Source organism: Raphanus sativus, chromosome 7 (assembly GCF_000801105.2).
Source record: "Raphanus sativus cultivar WK10039 chromosome 7, ASM80110v3, whole genome shotgun sequence".
Classification (NCBI taxonomy): Eukaryota; Viridiplantae; Streptophyta; class Magnoliopsida; order Brassicales; family Brassicaceae; genus Raphanus; species Raphanus sativus.
In genome coordinates this window covers 21,819,394-21,834,704 of record NC_079517.1, presented here as the reverse complement: position 1 = coordinate 21,834,704, position 15,311 = coordinate 21,819,394, and the positions used below count along the sequence as shown (strand labels likewise).

Sequence of the window (15,311 nt, the reverse complement as noted above, 5' to 3'; positions counted from 1 at the left end):
CGGTTTCTTTGTTTTTTTTTTCTTTTTTTTATGGAGTATATGTAACTGAGATTAATATATGTCACATTCAATCTTAGATCTGTATTTTGGTTCTTAATGGTTCTCGTTCTTCTTCGGATAGAACAAAGTGACGTAGATTGCTCTTAAGGCTCATGTGTACTCTGCTTCTTACAATATTTATTTTATATTACTTGGGTCTTTTCTCGCCAGTTACGTTTGTACATATGTTTTGGAATGTTATTTCAGTTGCTTTATGGTGATGATTGACTACTTATTACGGATTTTTTTTTTTTTTTTTTTTTTTTTTTTGAAAAGACTTATTACGGATTTGCCAAAGGAAAAGATTGATAGGTATCATCTCTCTCTCGAAGCCCTCTGTTCTTTTCCATCTTGCTTTAGTGAAAACAACAGTGGGCTTATACTGATTTTTTTAGAAGTTCAAAAAAAAAAAAAACAGTGGGCTTATACTGTATCTATATCTCCTGTCTAAAAATACAAAACGTCCCATATACTTTTTTGAACATCTGATTGAAGTTATATCACATGTTGAAATTTGTGATAGTACACTAATTATTGTTGGAGAATCAGAGAGTAAAAAGATTGAAAACTGATTCAATGCTTTTGCATAAAAGTTTGACTATTTCTCATATTTTTGTCACAGCTTTCGAGTAATATAGACGATGCTCTTGGAATCTATTTAGAATTCACTAATATTCAAAATAAGGATTGTTAATTTTCTTCCATGTTTGATGATACCCGTCATCTCTGTTTGATCAGGTGCTATTATGGAAAGCTTATTATTCATTATACACAATGATTTACAATATATAGAGAGTACATGTGAGGGTTTATACTATCAGTAATTACACGTAAGTCCCTTAATACATTCTATCCTTATACCCTCCCTCAAAATGGAGGCAGTTCCTTGACACCAATCTTGCTTCTTAGTTCAGTGAAGAGCGGACGAGGCAATGGTTTAGTCAGCGAGTCAGCTAGTTGATCTCTGGTGTGTACATGTTGCACACGCAAGATTCCAGCCTGTATGTTGCCACGCACGAAGTGATAGTCAAGAGCAACATGTTTCATCCTAGAATGAAATATTGGGTTTGCACAAAGATATGTGGCTCCGACATTATCACAGTAAATGACCGGGGATGCAGGAAGTCTGATACCGAGTTCAGACAAGAGTGAGCAGATCCATCTTAATTCTGAAACAGTATTGGCTACAGCTCGATACTCAGCCTCCGTTGACGAACGCGCAACACTTCGTTGTTTCTGCGACGACCACGAGATAGGACTACCACCAATGTAGACGACATAAGCATTTGTAGATATGTAATCATCAACATCCCCTGCCCAGTCCGCATCGGATAATGCATGAACCGTAAGAGGTGTAGTAGCACTCAGAAAAATCCCATGAGATGTTGTGCCTGCAAGGTATCTCAAGACCCGTTTCACAGCTTGCCAATGAAGGTCTGTCGGTCTGCTGCCACGGCTGATTGGTCTTTGGCAGGAATCGAGTTTGATTTCGATTGTTGGTGTTGCGACTGTAAGCCGCGTTCGCCGTAATAGGTACCACAGTGGCTGGAGGTTGAACTTGGAGTTTGAGTTCATAGTTGATCAGTTTCTCATGAATCTCAGTGATGGAGGGAGGAGCGTCTCGTGCCTCTATCTGATCGGCAAGATGTTTGTACTCTTCCGGAAGACCACCGATGATGAAGTCGATCTGGTCTTCATGTTCAATGGGCTTGCCCAACAAGGCAAGGCGATCAGAGCGGGTTGTAAACCCTTGAACATACTCGTCAATAGGTTTTGCTCCCTTCTTCCATTGTTCGAGTTGTTGCTTGAGTTGCTTCACGTGTGCACGGCTCGGCTTAGCGTACGTGGAGGCCAGTGTACTCCAAATCTCAGCCGAGGTGTTGGTGGTGGAGAGAATGGGTTGAACTCCAATGGAGATCGCACCCAAGAGAGCACTGTAGATAAGCCTATCTTGGCGCTTCCATGCCGTATAGGCGGGATTTGCAGCGGTGTCTCCATCGGCGGTGATAGTTGGTGATGGTGCTTCGTTGGAACCATCAAGATAACCGGACAAATCATAACCATCCATGAGTGCAAGAACTTGGCAATTCCACATCAAATAGTTGGTTGCCGTTAACTTTGTCACATTTGACATGTTAACGTTGTGGATGGAGACAGAGTCTGGGAGTTGAATAGTGTGTGTAGAGTGAGAAGAACTCGACATGGCCGGTAAGAGAGAAGAAGAAGAAGAAGAAGAACGGGGAAGAAGAGATGAGAAGGGAGGCGGCCAAAAAATTTAGGTTTGAAAGAATCGTAGCTCTGATACCATATTATGGAAAGCTTATTATTCATTATACACAATGATTTATAATATATAGAGAGTACATGTGAGGGTTTATACTATCAGTAATTACACGTAAGTCCCTTAATACATTCTATCCTTATAGGTGCAACAACTAAAATAAGAAGAAATAGTAAAGGGAATATGAGGAAATACAAGTCTGATGCAGAGCTTAAAGGAGATTTGTTAGTGGAAAAGAGACTGTTATTTACATCTTCTATATAAACATCCAGTTTTCCTGTTGCATTTTAAAATATAAACCCATAACTCTAGCATGAGTTTCACCATGAACGTTGTGAATTGCTTGAAGAGGAGAACAAAACATCAGCTGGAAGTACTAATCTTTCATGCATCTAGCCCAACTATTCTCTTTCCCAATTTATTCTGTGGCATTCTACTTCTTCAACCTACAGAACCCACCCACGATCTCCCCTTTGCTATCCACACCTTTAATTTTATGCATTTCTATTATATTCTCCTAGCCGTTAATAAATTTCAAAATGTGTCACTGCAAATCATTAATACTTTCCAGAAATTTAAATTATATTCAATAATAACAAAGTCATGTTTCGTACCCGTGACATGAAGAGAAATAAAGAAACACAAAATCATGTACATACATACCATGACAAAGATACTTATTCAAATAGCTTTCGAGAATTTAGTTGACACAATCCATCTCAGCAACTGTTAGATGATTATTCAACTTTAACGAGCATAAAACCCCAACGAGGATGATCCTAGACATGTACTTTACGAAACCTGATTAATTAACCTCATAAACTGACAATTGGTCGATTCTACACTGATCAAACATATACATCTCGCGTGAAGCACGGACCAACCCTAGTTTAATAGATATCTATTAATTTTAATTTTGTTAATATTTATAACCCGTGATGAAGGGTGAGAGACTTTAACAGAACTAACTAGATTTTGACCCGCCCTTTTTAAGGGCGGGATTACTTCCGAATAATATTATTTTTTTTATTTTTATTGCGTATATACTTTTAAATGTTACTGATGAAATGTTATATTCAGTGTACTGTAACCCGGTCCGGACCCGCTGTTAAACCGATAACATCGATGACTCTATATATAATCTCGTTAAACTCTATTTAAAAGTTATATTAAACCCACAATTTTGTTGTAATCTTTTATATTGGTAAAATTTATTTTATTATTATATTTTTTGGTCAACATTATTATACAAATTAACTATTATCATTCAACCTGTCTTATACTTGATAAATAAATTAAAATTTTAAAAATATTTAATATAAATATATATATTAACTTATGAAATTATTTATTAGTTTATATATTGTACTTTAATATTTTTTTAATAAGTTGAAGTATGTTGTAAAATTCATGCATTTATTATATTATGTTATTTTATAATTTAGAAAATAGTTAATAGATGGATTAAGTAGATAAAAAGTCCTTCTATTTTAATATTATTGATTTTGGGATAGATTTTATACATTTAATTTTAAAAATTAAATTTGATTGATCCGCAAGTCAAGGGAAGGAATGATTTTGAAAATTAATTTTGTGATTTAGTAATAGGTAATATTATAACTGTTTGTGTAATTAAAGTTGATATGGATATATTGGCTAACTCGAATCTCATATGGAAGCGTTTATTTTTGGATAGGTTTTATATATCCCCTTTCTGAGCTTTGTCATTTTTTTGAATTATTCATGAAGTTTACTTAGTGTTGCTATTCCAGGAGAAATGATATGGCAGGTAAAGCAAAATATTGTCTACCTGGAGAACAAAAGCGTAGCTTTTAAATTATTTGTTTCCTTTGTTTTAGTTGGTTTTATGTAGTTTAGGACAACATTGAATATGTGGAAAAGACAAATGTTTTTTACGGTAAGTTAATTAAATTTTGAATGGCATTTGGTTGTAAATTTTATGCAAATCTAAAGGGTATTTTTTATGTGTACTTCTGTTTTAATAAAGTAGATATTGAAGGTTATTCAAAATTTTAGTTGAACGGCTGTTTTACGATCTTTCTTTAGTTGAAAGGTTTAGTAAAAATCATTTAAATGTTTAATACTTTAATTATATTATTACTTATGTAGTATTTAAAACTCTTAGAATCAACTTATAAGTCTATAAAATTAGTTTATAAATCCTTAGACATTTTTATCAATTTTGTAACTGATTTATAAAGCTTTATAAATATTTTAATATTTTTACAAATAATTAATACGTCTAATAATGATTTATATTCTTTTAGAATTTCTGCTATTTGTAAAGGTAAAGTAATACAAGCTTATTCGTGATACCATGAAAACATGTAGTAAAATAATAAAACAAAGAAAAAATTGAAGATATTGTTTTATTGATCACTAGGCATGAATACAACAAACCCTGCATTTTTTGAACACTGAAAATGTAAATTAACCATTGACGGATTCGAAAGTCGGCTACATGAGTGATACACAAAGCCAGCGAGAAAAGAGAGATACAACAAACCAAAACCACAGCAGTACATCCAGCAACAACAGTTCATATGAAATACACCAAAGCAACAAGGCTAGACTCCCTTAAGATCAAAGTAACAAATGTCATAAAAACAACTTGATAACAAAGACTTTCTATAATGACTAGCGCAAGTTGTGAAGAACATGACAAATGCTTCATTCCCAACAAGATAGAACCAGCTGAGGGTTACATAACCATTCACCTAGGATTGGCGGAGTCTACAAAGATGTGACTCGAGAATACAACACTATTTTCATGAATACAAACAAGACTAATTAAAACTTACTTAGCTGGTGAATACAACACTAATTAAAACTTAAAATAATTTAGAAATCTTAAATTATTTGATAATTTACAACAGTGATATGAAAAATACAAAAAAAAAATATTTTCCTTAATTTCGGAACCAATACGTTGTACTTCGACCATATTGAACGATAAAATAATATTTTTGATCTACTTTTTTTTGCTTTCTTGTTTTACTTTTTGTTTGTTTCATTAGTATCATAAATAATTTTGCACTATTTTTCCCTAACAAGTAACACGAATGTAAAAGTTTATAAAATCATTTTTAAACTTTATTAATCATTTGTAAAAGCATATTATAATATCTATAAATTTTTATAAATCGGTTATAAGGTTAGAAGTTAAAATCTTCATTAAGCTTTTATTTATCGTTAAATACTTATAAAAGCTTATAAATCGACTATGAGAGTTTTAAGCAATGTCTAAGCTATAAAAAAAATTCTAAAACACTCAATAATTTTTTTTAAAAAAAATTTCAACCAAAATAGATCTTAAAATAATCACTGACAAAGGGCGACAAACGTAAAGCAATTAAAATTGAGGGTTTCTGTCAACAAATTTTTAATTTACAATCATTCCCAACAAGATAGAACCAGCTAAGGGTTCCATAACCTTTCACCTAGGATTGGTGGAGTCTACAAAGATGTGACTCGAGAATACAACACTATTTCCATGAATACAGCACTAATTAAAACTTTATTAGCTGGTGAATACAACACTAAAATAATTTAGAAATCTTAAATTATTTATAACATACAAAACCCCATGTTTAACATGTGTCCAGCTACCAAATATTATCATATAATTAATTAGGCTAATTAAACCTTCAATAAAACATGTTCAACTACCTAAATCTATATCTTAAAAAAATGTAGCAGACGCAAACCAAATTACAATAAAATAAAAAAAGAACTTTATCAACAGGAGAGGCTGAACTGAAAAATTGGTAATCCGGTTAGGTTCTAACCATAAAACAAAAAAACGGTTTAGTTAAACCAGAAAAGCAAATTTAACCAGAGCGATCCTTCATATCCTTCCAGATCATCGTCATCACCACCTACCTTAATCATTCACCCACCCACTAAGCTCTGTTGACTCTCTGCTAAAACTCGATCTTCGAGCTTCCTCTCCTGCGAAAGGTATCTGAATATCGTTACTCTTGTAGTTTAATTTGAAATTGATTGTACCTGAAATCTCGTTATCTACCACTGATCACGATCATCTATCTAATGGATCTAACATGTGATATCTAATTTGATTATGTATGGCAGAGATGGGTACTGTGGTTGAAGGGAAGCTGAGGTTTTGTATTGACAGAGGAGGTACTTTCACTGATGTATACGCCGAGATCCCTGGCCACTCTGATGGTCGTGTTCTGAAGCTTTTATCGGTGGATCCAGCCAACTACGACGACGCTCCGGTGGAAGGAATCAGGAGGATACTCGAAGAGTACACGGGGAAGAAGATCCCAAGAGCGTCAAAGATACCAACGGACAAGATTCAGTGGATAAGGATGGGTACGACCGTGGCAACAAACGCTTTGCTTGAGAGGAAAGGAGAAAGGATTGCTTTGTGTGTTACCAAAGGGTTTAAAGATTTGTTGCAGATAGGCAACCAAGCTCGCCCTGATATCTTTGATCTCACTGTGGCCAAACCCTCCAATCTTTATGAAGAGGTTATCGAGGTTGATGAAAGAGTTGAGCTTGCCCTTGAAAAAGATGAGGGTTTGATTAAGGGAGTGTCTGGCGAGCTTCTTAGAGTTGCCAAGCCCTTTGATGAAGAAGCTTTGAAACCCTTGTTTAAGGGTTTGCTTGATAAAGGGATTACTTGTTTGGCTGTTGTTCTGATGCATTCCTACACGTATCCGAAACATGAGTTGGCGGTTGAGAAGTTGGCGTTAGAGATGGGTTTTAGGCATGTCTCTTTGTCTTCTGCATTGACTCCGATGGTCCGGGCTGTTCCTCGGGGGCTTACTGCCACTGTGGATGCTTATCTAACACCTGTGATCAAAGAGTACTTGTCCGGTTTCATCTCCAAGTTTGACGATGATCTCGGGAAAGTGAATGTGCTGTTCATGCAATCTGATGGAGGTCTAGCACCAGAGAATAGGTTCTCAGGGCACAAGGCTGTGTTATCAGGTCCAGCAGGAGGAGTTGTTGGTTACTCGCAGACACTCTTTGGTCTCGAAACTGAAAAACCGCTGATTGGATTCGACATGGGTGGTACATCAACGGATGTTAGTCGCTATGATGGAAGTTATGAGCAAGTTATAGAAACTCAGATTGCTGGAACCATCATACAAGCACCACAGCTTGACATCAACACTGTTGCTGCAGGTGGTGGGTCCAAGTTAAAGTTTCAGTTTGGTGCTTTCCGGGTTGGACCTGATTCTGTGGGTGCTCACCCAGGTCCGGTTTGTTACCGGAAAGGAGGGGATTTAGCAGTCACTGATGCCAACCTTGTTTTGGGATTTGTTATTCCTGATTATTTTCCATCCATATTTGGTCCCAACGAAGATCAGCCTTTAGACGTAGCAGCAACAAGAGAAGCATTCGAGAAGCTTGCTGGACAGATAAATTCGTATAGAAAGAGCCAGGATCCATCTGCAAAGGACATGACCGTGGAGGAAATAGCAATGGGGTTTGTGAGTGTTGCTAATGAGACGATGTGCCGTCCCATACGGCAATTGACGGAGATGAAGGGTCACGAGACAAAGAACCACGCACTTGCGTGCTTTGGTGGTGCTGGACCGCAACATGCTTGTGCAATAGCTAGGTCTTTGGGCATGAAAGAAGTTCTTGTTCACAGATACTGTGGAATTTTAAGTGCTTATGGAATGGGTTTGGCAGATGTCATTGAAGATGCCCAAGAGCCGTATTCAGCTGTTTATGGCCCTGAGTCTCTTTCGGAGGTCTTTAGAAGGGAAACTTTATTACTGACAGAAGTGAAAGAGAAACTTCAGGAGCAGGGCTTTAGTGATGAGAATATCTCCACTGAGACATATTTGAACATAAGATATGACGGCACTGATACAGCTATCATGGTAAAGGGTAAGAAAACTGGAGATGGATCGACATTTGATTATGCTGCTGAGTTTCTAAAGCTCTTTGAACAAGAGTATGGCTTTAAACTTCAGAACAGAAGTCTTCTTATATGTGATGTTCGAGTTCGGGGAATTGGAGTGACTAGTATACTAAAACCACGGGCAGTCGAAGCTGCACCTGGTGCTCCTAAGGTTGAAAGTCACTACAAGGTTTACTTTGAAGGCGGATGGCATGACACACCGTTGTTCAAGTTGGAGAATTTAGGATTTGGCCATGAGATTCCTGGCCCTGCGATCATCATGAACGGCAATAGTACAGTAATTGTAGAGCCTCGGTGTAAATCCATAATAACAAAGTACGGGAACATTAGAATCGAGTTAGAGTCTGCAGTGAGCAGTGTGAAGCTTGCGGAGAATGTTGCAGATGTTGTTCAACTGTCCATCTTTAATCACAGATTCATGGGTATTGCTGAGCAAATGGGAAGGACCCTGCAACGTACTTCCATATCGACGAATATCAAGGAAAGGTTGGATTTTTCTTGTGCCTTGTTTAGTCCTGACGGCGGTTTGGTTGCTAATGCTCCGCATGTTCCAGTTCATCTCGGTGCCATGTCGAGTACTGTTCGCTGGCAGCTCAAACACTGGGGTGAAAATATGAACGAAGGAGATGTTTTGGTGACGAATCATCCTTGCGCCGGTGGTAGCCATTTGCCTGATATAACCGTTATCACGCCTGTTTTCGACAAGGGCAAGCTTGTGTTCTTTGTGGCGAGCAGAGGTCACCATGCAGAAGTTGGAGGCATAACTCCAGGAAGCATGCCTCCTTTCTCAAAGGCGATTTGGGAGGAAGGCGCTGCGATAAAAGCGTTTAAAGTCGTTGAAAAAGGAGTTTTCCAGGAAGAAGGAATCATCAGACTTCTTCAGTTCCCTTCTTCTGATGAAACAACAGCTAAGATTCCTGGAACGAGAAGGATTCAGGACAATCTCTCGGATCTTCAAGCTCAGATAGCTGCCAACCAGAGAGGAATTTCTCTTATTAAAGAGCTGATTGAGCAGTATGGCCTTGGAACTGTTCAGGCTTATATGAAATACGTGCAGCTTAACGCAGAAGAAGCAGTGAGAGAAATGCTGAAATCTGTCGCTACTAGAGTTTCTTCGGAAACACCAAGTTCGAGAGTGGGTAACTCTGTGACCATAGAAGAAGAGGATTACATGGATGACGGATCCGTGATTCACTTAAAACTCACAATCGATGCTGACAGAGGAGAAGCCTTCTTCGACTTTACTGGCACGAGCCCTGAAGTATACGGTAATTGGAACGCACCGGAAGCAGTTACATCCGCAGCAGTTATTTACTGCCTCCGTTGTTTGGTTAATGTCGACATTCCCCTAAACCAAGGCTGCCTAGCTCCGGTTGAGATCCTTATACCGGCTGGTTCGTTTCTGTCGCCAAGCGAGAAAGCAGCTGTTGTTGGAGGAAACGTTCTAACATCTCAGAGAGTTACAGATGTTGTACTAACAGCTTTCAAGGCTTGTGCTTGTTCACAAGGGTGCATGAACAACCTCACATTTGGAGATGATACGTTTGGGTACTACGAGACCATTGGAGGAGGATGTGGAGCTGGACCGACATGGGATGGGACAAGCGGAATCCAGTGCCATATGACCAACACGCGGATGACTGATCCCGAGATCTTCGAGCAGAGGTACATAAAATAAAACTTCCTCTTAAACCTACATTGCACTAGCTAGACTAACAAAAGGGCTTGTTTTTAGGTACCCGGTTCTGTTGCATAGATTTGGATTGAGAGAGAAGAGTGGAGGCAGTGGCTTGCACAAAGGAGGAGATGGATTGGTGAGAGAGATAGAGTTCAGAAAGCCTGTGGTGGTTAGTATTCTGTCAGAGAGACGAGTTCATTCGCCACGCGGATTGAACGGTGGCCAAAATGGAGCTCGTGGAGCAAACTATCTCATCACTAAAGACAAACGGAGAATCTATCTTGGAGGCAAGAATACTGTACACGTGGAAGCCGGTGAAATCCTACAGATTCTTACTCCGGGCGGTGGCGGATTTGGCTCAGACGTTTGAGTGACTCATCATTCCCTCGTAAGTTATCATGTTTGCTGGTGTCTTTGTGTCAGATGTGGGCCACTTTCAATAAAATAAAGAAAAGACTCTTGATTCAGAACAAGAGCTATTTATGTACCTAAAAAATAAAAGATAATCAAAATATCTTCGGACTTGTAGTGAATAAGCTGTAATTGACTTTATGTTTGTTACTCAACGATTCAGGCATTGTAAAAACGTTTCATTGGTGGTGTAATCTTGAAAAATGTAAGACAATAAAGGTGTCGGGTATATTTATGTTTGCTTAGTTGTAATTATAACTTATAGCTCTGTTTTGAGCCTGAATTGTTCTTGGTGGGTAGAAGTGTTCGAATCCGAGTTTGGTTAGGCTAAATGAAACGAAACTAAATTCGACTGTGGACTCTTTAAAGATGTTTTATTGATCAGTATGTGAAAACGAACGAATTACGAAGAGATTAAGGAAAATAAAGAAGGCCGGAGTTTTGCAAAAAAGCGCCAGCAAAAACACAAAAACTCGATTGGTTGGTAAAACTTTAGATCTTACTGTCATTGTTCTGGTGTGTATTTGCCGATCCTCCTCTTTTTCCTATTCGTCCTCTTTTTATATCTTCAGTTTTTCTCTCGCTCGTTCGCCCTAGGATAAGTTTGCCTTAGCGCTAACTAATCCCACAAGGCCTAGGCATGTGTCTGAGCCCATGCTTGATGGGCCTTCCATCCAGATAAGGGCTCACTTGTCCGATATCGAACCGGTAGATCTATCGTTCGCTAGCACAATCCAGACTGAATGGGTCCAAAAACCATTGATCTACTTAGGCGAGCTGATCTCGACTGGTCTTTTGGCGTTAACGGACCGAATCCTTTTGTTTGATGGATCTTGTAGAGGAATGTTAATTTACTCTCCAACAGTAAGCCCCCTAGTTCGCTTATGAGGAACTTGATTCCTCAAGAGTGGAGTATCAAGATTTGGCTCTGAGAATAATGGATTCGGATTGTTCTTCGTCGTAGTTCGATCGCCTTTTGCATGCTCGGTTGAGTTCGGTTGATCGCTCGGCAAACAGGTGCTTGCAGAAGGGGTGCAAAAGTCTATCGATCGATCAGCACACATCTGGCTTCTTCCATTGCATCGAGCTACAGTTGGTGCTTCCGGATGGTCGATTGATAATAATGCATTAGAAGTAGAGTTTCTGCTTTTAGTTCGATCGATCGCTCAATACACAGGTTCTCGCAGGACGGATGCACAAGTCGATCGATCGATCAACACACGTCTGGCCTCTCCCATTTTCATGATCGTTTAACTCGCGGATAGCGCTTGTTAGCCGTCGATCACTCGGTTCTAGTTAACCGGGTCATTCTGCTTTCGGTTCAATCGATCGCTCAATACACAGGTGCTCGCATGATGGATACACAAGTCAATCGATCAATCGACACAAGTCTGGGCTCTCCCATTGTCCGGGTCGTTCAACTCGCGGATTTGTTGATCGTCGATCACTCGGTTCTAGTTAACCGACTCATTTCCTGTAGCGGTCGACTCGAACCGGCCGGTTTGCATCAGGGATAATGATCATTCGCGCAAGAGACATGGTAGACTCCTAGGCTTAATAGGTATAATAATTATATTAACCTCGGGTTCCGTGATTCTTTTCTATAAATAAGGGTGGGGTTCCCTCATTTCTCTATTCTTCTCCAGCTTAAGGTACTTTCTCTCTCCTTCTCTCTCCCCCTTTCTCTTTTTTTTCTTCTCTAAATTCCAGCTGATATTTCCAATCTACTGCCGCGATTCAGTGTTTTCCGGTGAACTCGTCGTCGCTGGTTATTGGTTCGATCAATGGGGTCCAGCCAAAAGAAATTTTCAAAGTCTGAGAAGGGGAAAGGTGTTCGGACCATTGGCTAGGCATGAGTTTACAGAAACTCTCATTTTACTAGGCACGAGTTCTCAGTAAACTCGCCTTTGTCTTAGCATGAGTCCAGTAAACTCGCCTTTTACTAAGCACAAGTTTAAAGTAAAGTCGCCTTTTACTAGGCAGAAGTTCAAATTAAACTTGCCTAAATCGGCATAGGCATGAATGTGTCTAGTTCATTGTCTAATAAACCCTATTCATAAAATTCACAGAGAGGGATTTCATCTCTCTCTACGAACTTGGGGGTACTTACTGTTGGGGATGGATTTACATCTCCTTCAAGGTTCATTAGACAATGAATTAAGCCAACTTCACTAGGAAACCCTAGACATATTTCTTCTATAAATAAGGAGTTACCTCCTTTTTAGAAGGGATCTCGTTTTCCATTCTTAGATTTAGAACACATCCTATAAGGATTTTATAGATTCTTGGATTCACTTTACTCTAAAAATTATTTCTAATACAATTTTTAATCAATAAAATCTCTTGGATGTTTTTTTTCTCATTTGATTGGGAATCTGTGGGAAGTGATCTTACTGAGATGGTGCATGAGTTTTTTTGGTCTGGGAAGCTACAGGAAGGCATTAATAAAACTAGTATTTGCTTGATCCCAAAGAAGCTAAATGCAAATAGGCTAGCAGATTTCAGACCGATAAGTCTATGTAATGTGTTTTTCAAGAATAATAACAAATATTTTTGGCTAAAAACTCAAAAAGATACTCCCGCTGATCATCTCAGAAACTCGGGCTGCTTTCATTGAAGATAGAATCATTCAGGATAATATCATGGTCGGTCAGGAACTCCTTCATGCGTTAAAATCAAACAACAAATGCTCAAAGGAATTTATTGCAGTAAAGACAGATATCTCCAAGGCGTATGACCGAGTTGAGTGGTCGTCTTTGAGGATGGCAATGAAAACCTTGGGATTCTCTGAGCAGTGGTGTCAGTTGATCATGGCGTGTGTTACCTCGGCTCAATATCAAGTTCTGATCAATGGGAGCCCATATGGAGATAAAAAGCCCTCAAGAGGGCTGCTTCAAGGTGACCCGATCTCCATGTATCTCTTCGTCATTTGCACAGAGATGCTGGTGCACGGGCCTAAAGGTTGCTAGAGGAGCACCTCTGATTTCTCATTTTCTATACGCGGACGACATCATGTTTTACTGTAAAGGGAACACAGAGGAGCTAGAACACTTGAACCAGATTCTGAGTAGCTATAGCTTAGTTTCGGGGCAAAGAATAAACTACCAAAAATCCAGTATATAATTCGGTAAGAACGTGCCGCACAAGAGGAGAAGCCAGATAAATGTTAAGCTGGGTATTGATCAAGAAGGAGGAGAAAGTATTTATCTGGGGCTACCTAAGGTTTTTTGGAGGTTCCAAAGTATCGATTCTGAGTTATTTGAAAGAAAGAATGAGTGAGAGAGTTTAGGGTTGGCAGACAAGCTTCTTATCTCCGGCAGGAAAGTAGGTCATGCTAAAGGCAGCGGCTGTAGCTCTCCCCACATATACGATGTCATGTTTCCTGCTCCAAGAAGTTGGTAAGAAGATTGCTTCAATCATGTCAGGGTTTTGGTGGAGGAATAAGAAGGAAACTAGAGGAATCAATTGGAAAAGCTAGGATCAGTTGAGAAAACCGAAAGCTTGTGGAGGACTCGGATTCAAAGACATTGAATCTTTCAACCTAAGAATGCTGGCTCACAAAGATTCTCTATCGGCTAGAGTCTTTAAGAGTAGATATTTTGCCAAGATAGACCCCCTTAGTGCAGGCTTAGGATCTAGACCCTCCTATAATAGGAGCATTCATTCTGCACAAAAACTGATTCAACAGGGGATGAGGGCTTTAATAGGCAATGGAGAAAATACCAAGGTTTTTCAAGACTTGTGGATTGGTCAGAAACCGGCTAGGAGGGCGCAAGTGGTGAGATGGAACAGGAAAAACCTGACATCCCCCCCCCCCCCCATAATCTGAAAGTTAGAGATTTGCTGATCAACCAAGGACGGGAATGGAACCTGGAAGTACTGACACAGATCTTTCCAGAGGAAGGAGTGAAAAGAATTATAAAGATTTGAACCTGTGGAAAAAAACAGTAAAGATGTCTACATATGAGAATACAACAAGACGGGTGCATATACTGTGAAATAGTTCCTTGGCTGTTGTGGCGTCTGTGGAAAAACAGAAATGAATTGCTATTTAAAGGAAAGGAATATGAGGCGGAAAGTATACTAAGGAAAGCTAAAGAGGATGCTGAGGAATGGCAGAGAAGAAAAATGGCAGATGTATCTGAGGTTGAGAGAACTGAGGCAAAAAGACTCATGGCTACTAACCATACACGATCTTGGACTCCTCCTCCTAAGAACTGGCTGAATTGTAATAGTGATGGTGCTTGGCACAAAGACATGGATCAGCGGTTTAGGTTAGATTTACATGAATGAGGATGGTAGAGTAATATGGGCAAGGGCGTGAGTTGTGACAAATGCGGCATCATCCATCTTTGCGGAAGCAGAGGCACTAAAATGGAGGGTAGAGACAATGGCAAGTTTTGACTATAAGAATATCATCTTCGAGTCTGATTATCTTTCTCTTGTAAAGATGATTAATGGAAGTGAGGAGGTTCAGCCGGTCCTGCAACCAATTATCGACGTGACCCGTTTAACTTTGTTGCAGATCCAGAGTTATGTAGTGAGGGTTTATCTTAGAAGTGGAAATAAGATATCTGATAGAATATCAAAAGAATCTTTCACTTCTGTTCAAATGTTACTAAGTTATGTTATGTAGTGCCAATATAATTGAAGTATCAGGTTGTGTCGAAACTATGTTGGTGAATGAAAGTATTTGATGAGAAAAAACCAGATGTACTATCACCATCATCTAATAGAATATACGTGATTCACTTTTAATTGGGAAATTCCATTAAAAACTTCTGAAGTGATAATTACTTCTGTTTTAAAACTTCAAATTTTAAATGTCCATTATAAATCTTCAAATTAATAATACTACTAACAAAAAAATATGAATGCAACTCATTATTGTCTTTATTATCATGGTGGACTTTATAAACACCATTGAAGTGATGATAAATTCTGTTTTACTTAAATATATATTTCAACTATAATTG

At 38.7% G+C, this 15,311-nt stretch overlaps 1 protein-coding gene across 1 annotated transcript; it reads left to right on the top strand.

Moving 5' to 3' along the window:
• Positions 1 to 6,141: 6,141 nt before the first annotated feature.
• On the top strand, positions 6,142 to 10,587 carry LOC108829358 (5-oxoprolinase 1). The gene is made up of 3 exons (XM_018603018.2): positions 6,142 to 6,301; positions 6,434 to 9,911; positions 9,982 to 10,587. The coding sequence occupies exons 2-3, from the start codon at positions 6,436 to 6,438 to the stop codon at positions 10,292 to 10,294; spliced, it is 3,789 nt and encodes a 1,262-aa protein (XP_018458520.2). The 5' UTR covers positions 6,142 to 6,301; positions 6,434 to 6,435; the 3' UTR covers positions 10,295 to 10,587.
• The last annotated feature ends 4,724 nt before the right edge of the window (positions 10,588 to 15,311 follow it).

What these genes read in the sequence shown, in the direction of transcription:
- LOC108829358 (XM_018603018.2), top strand. Translation starts at nt 6,436, where the DNA reads ATGGGTACTGTGGTTGAAGGGAAGCTGAGGTTTTGTATTGACAGAGGA. An exon ending in CCCGAGATCTTCGAGCAGAG is followed by an intron (nt 9,912 to 9,981) that starts GTACATAAAATA and finishes GCTTGTTTTTAG; the next exon opens with GTACCCGGTTCTGTTGCATA.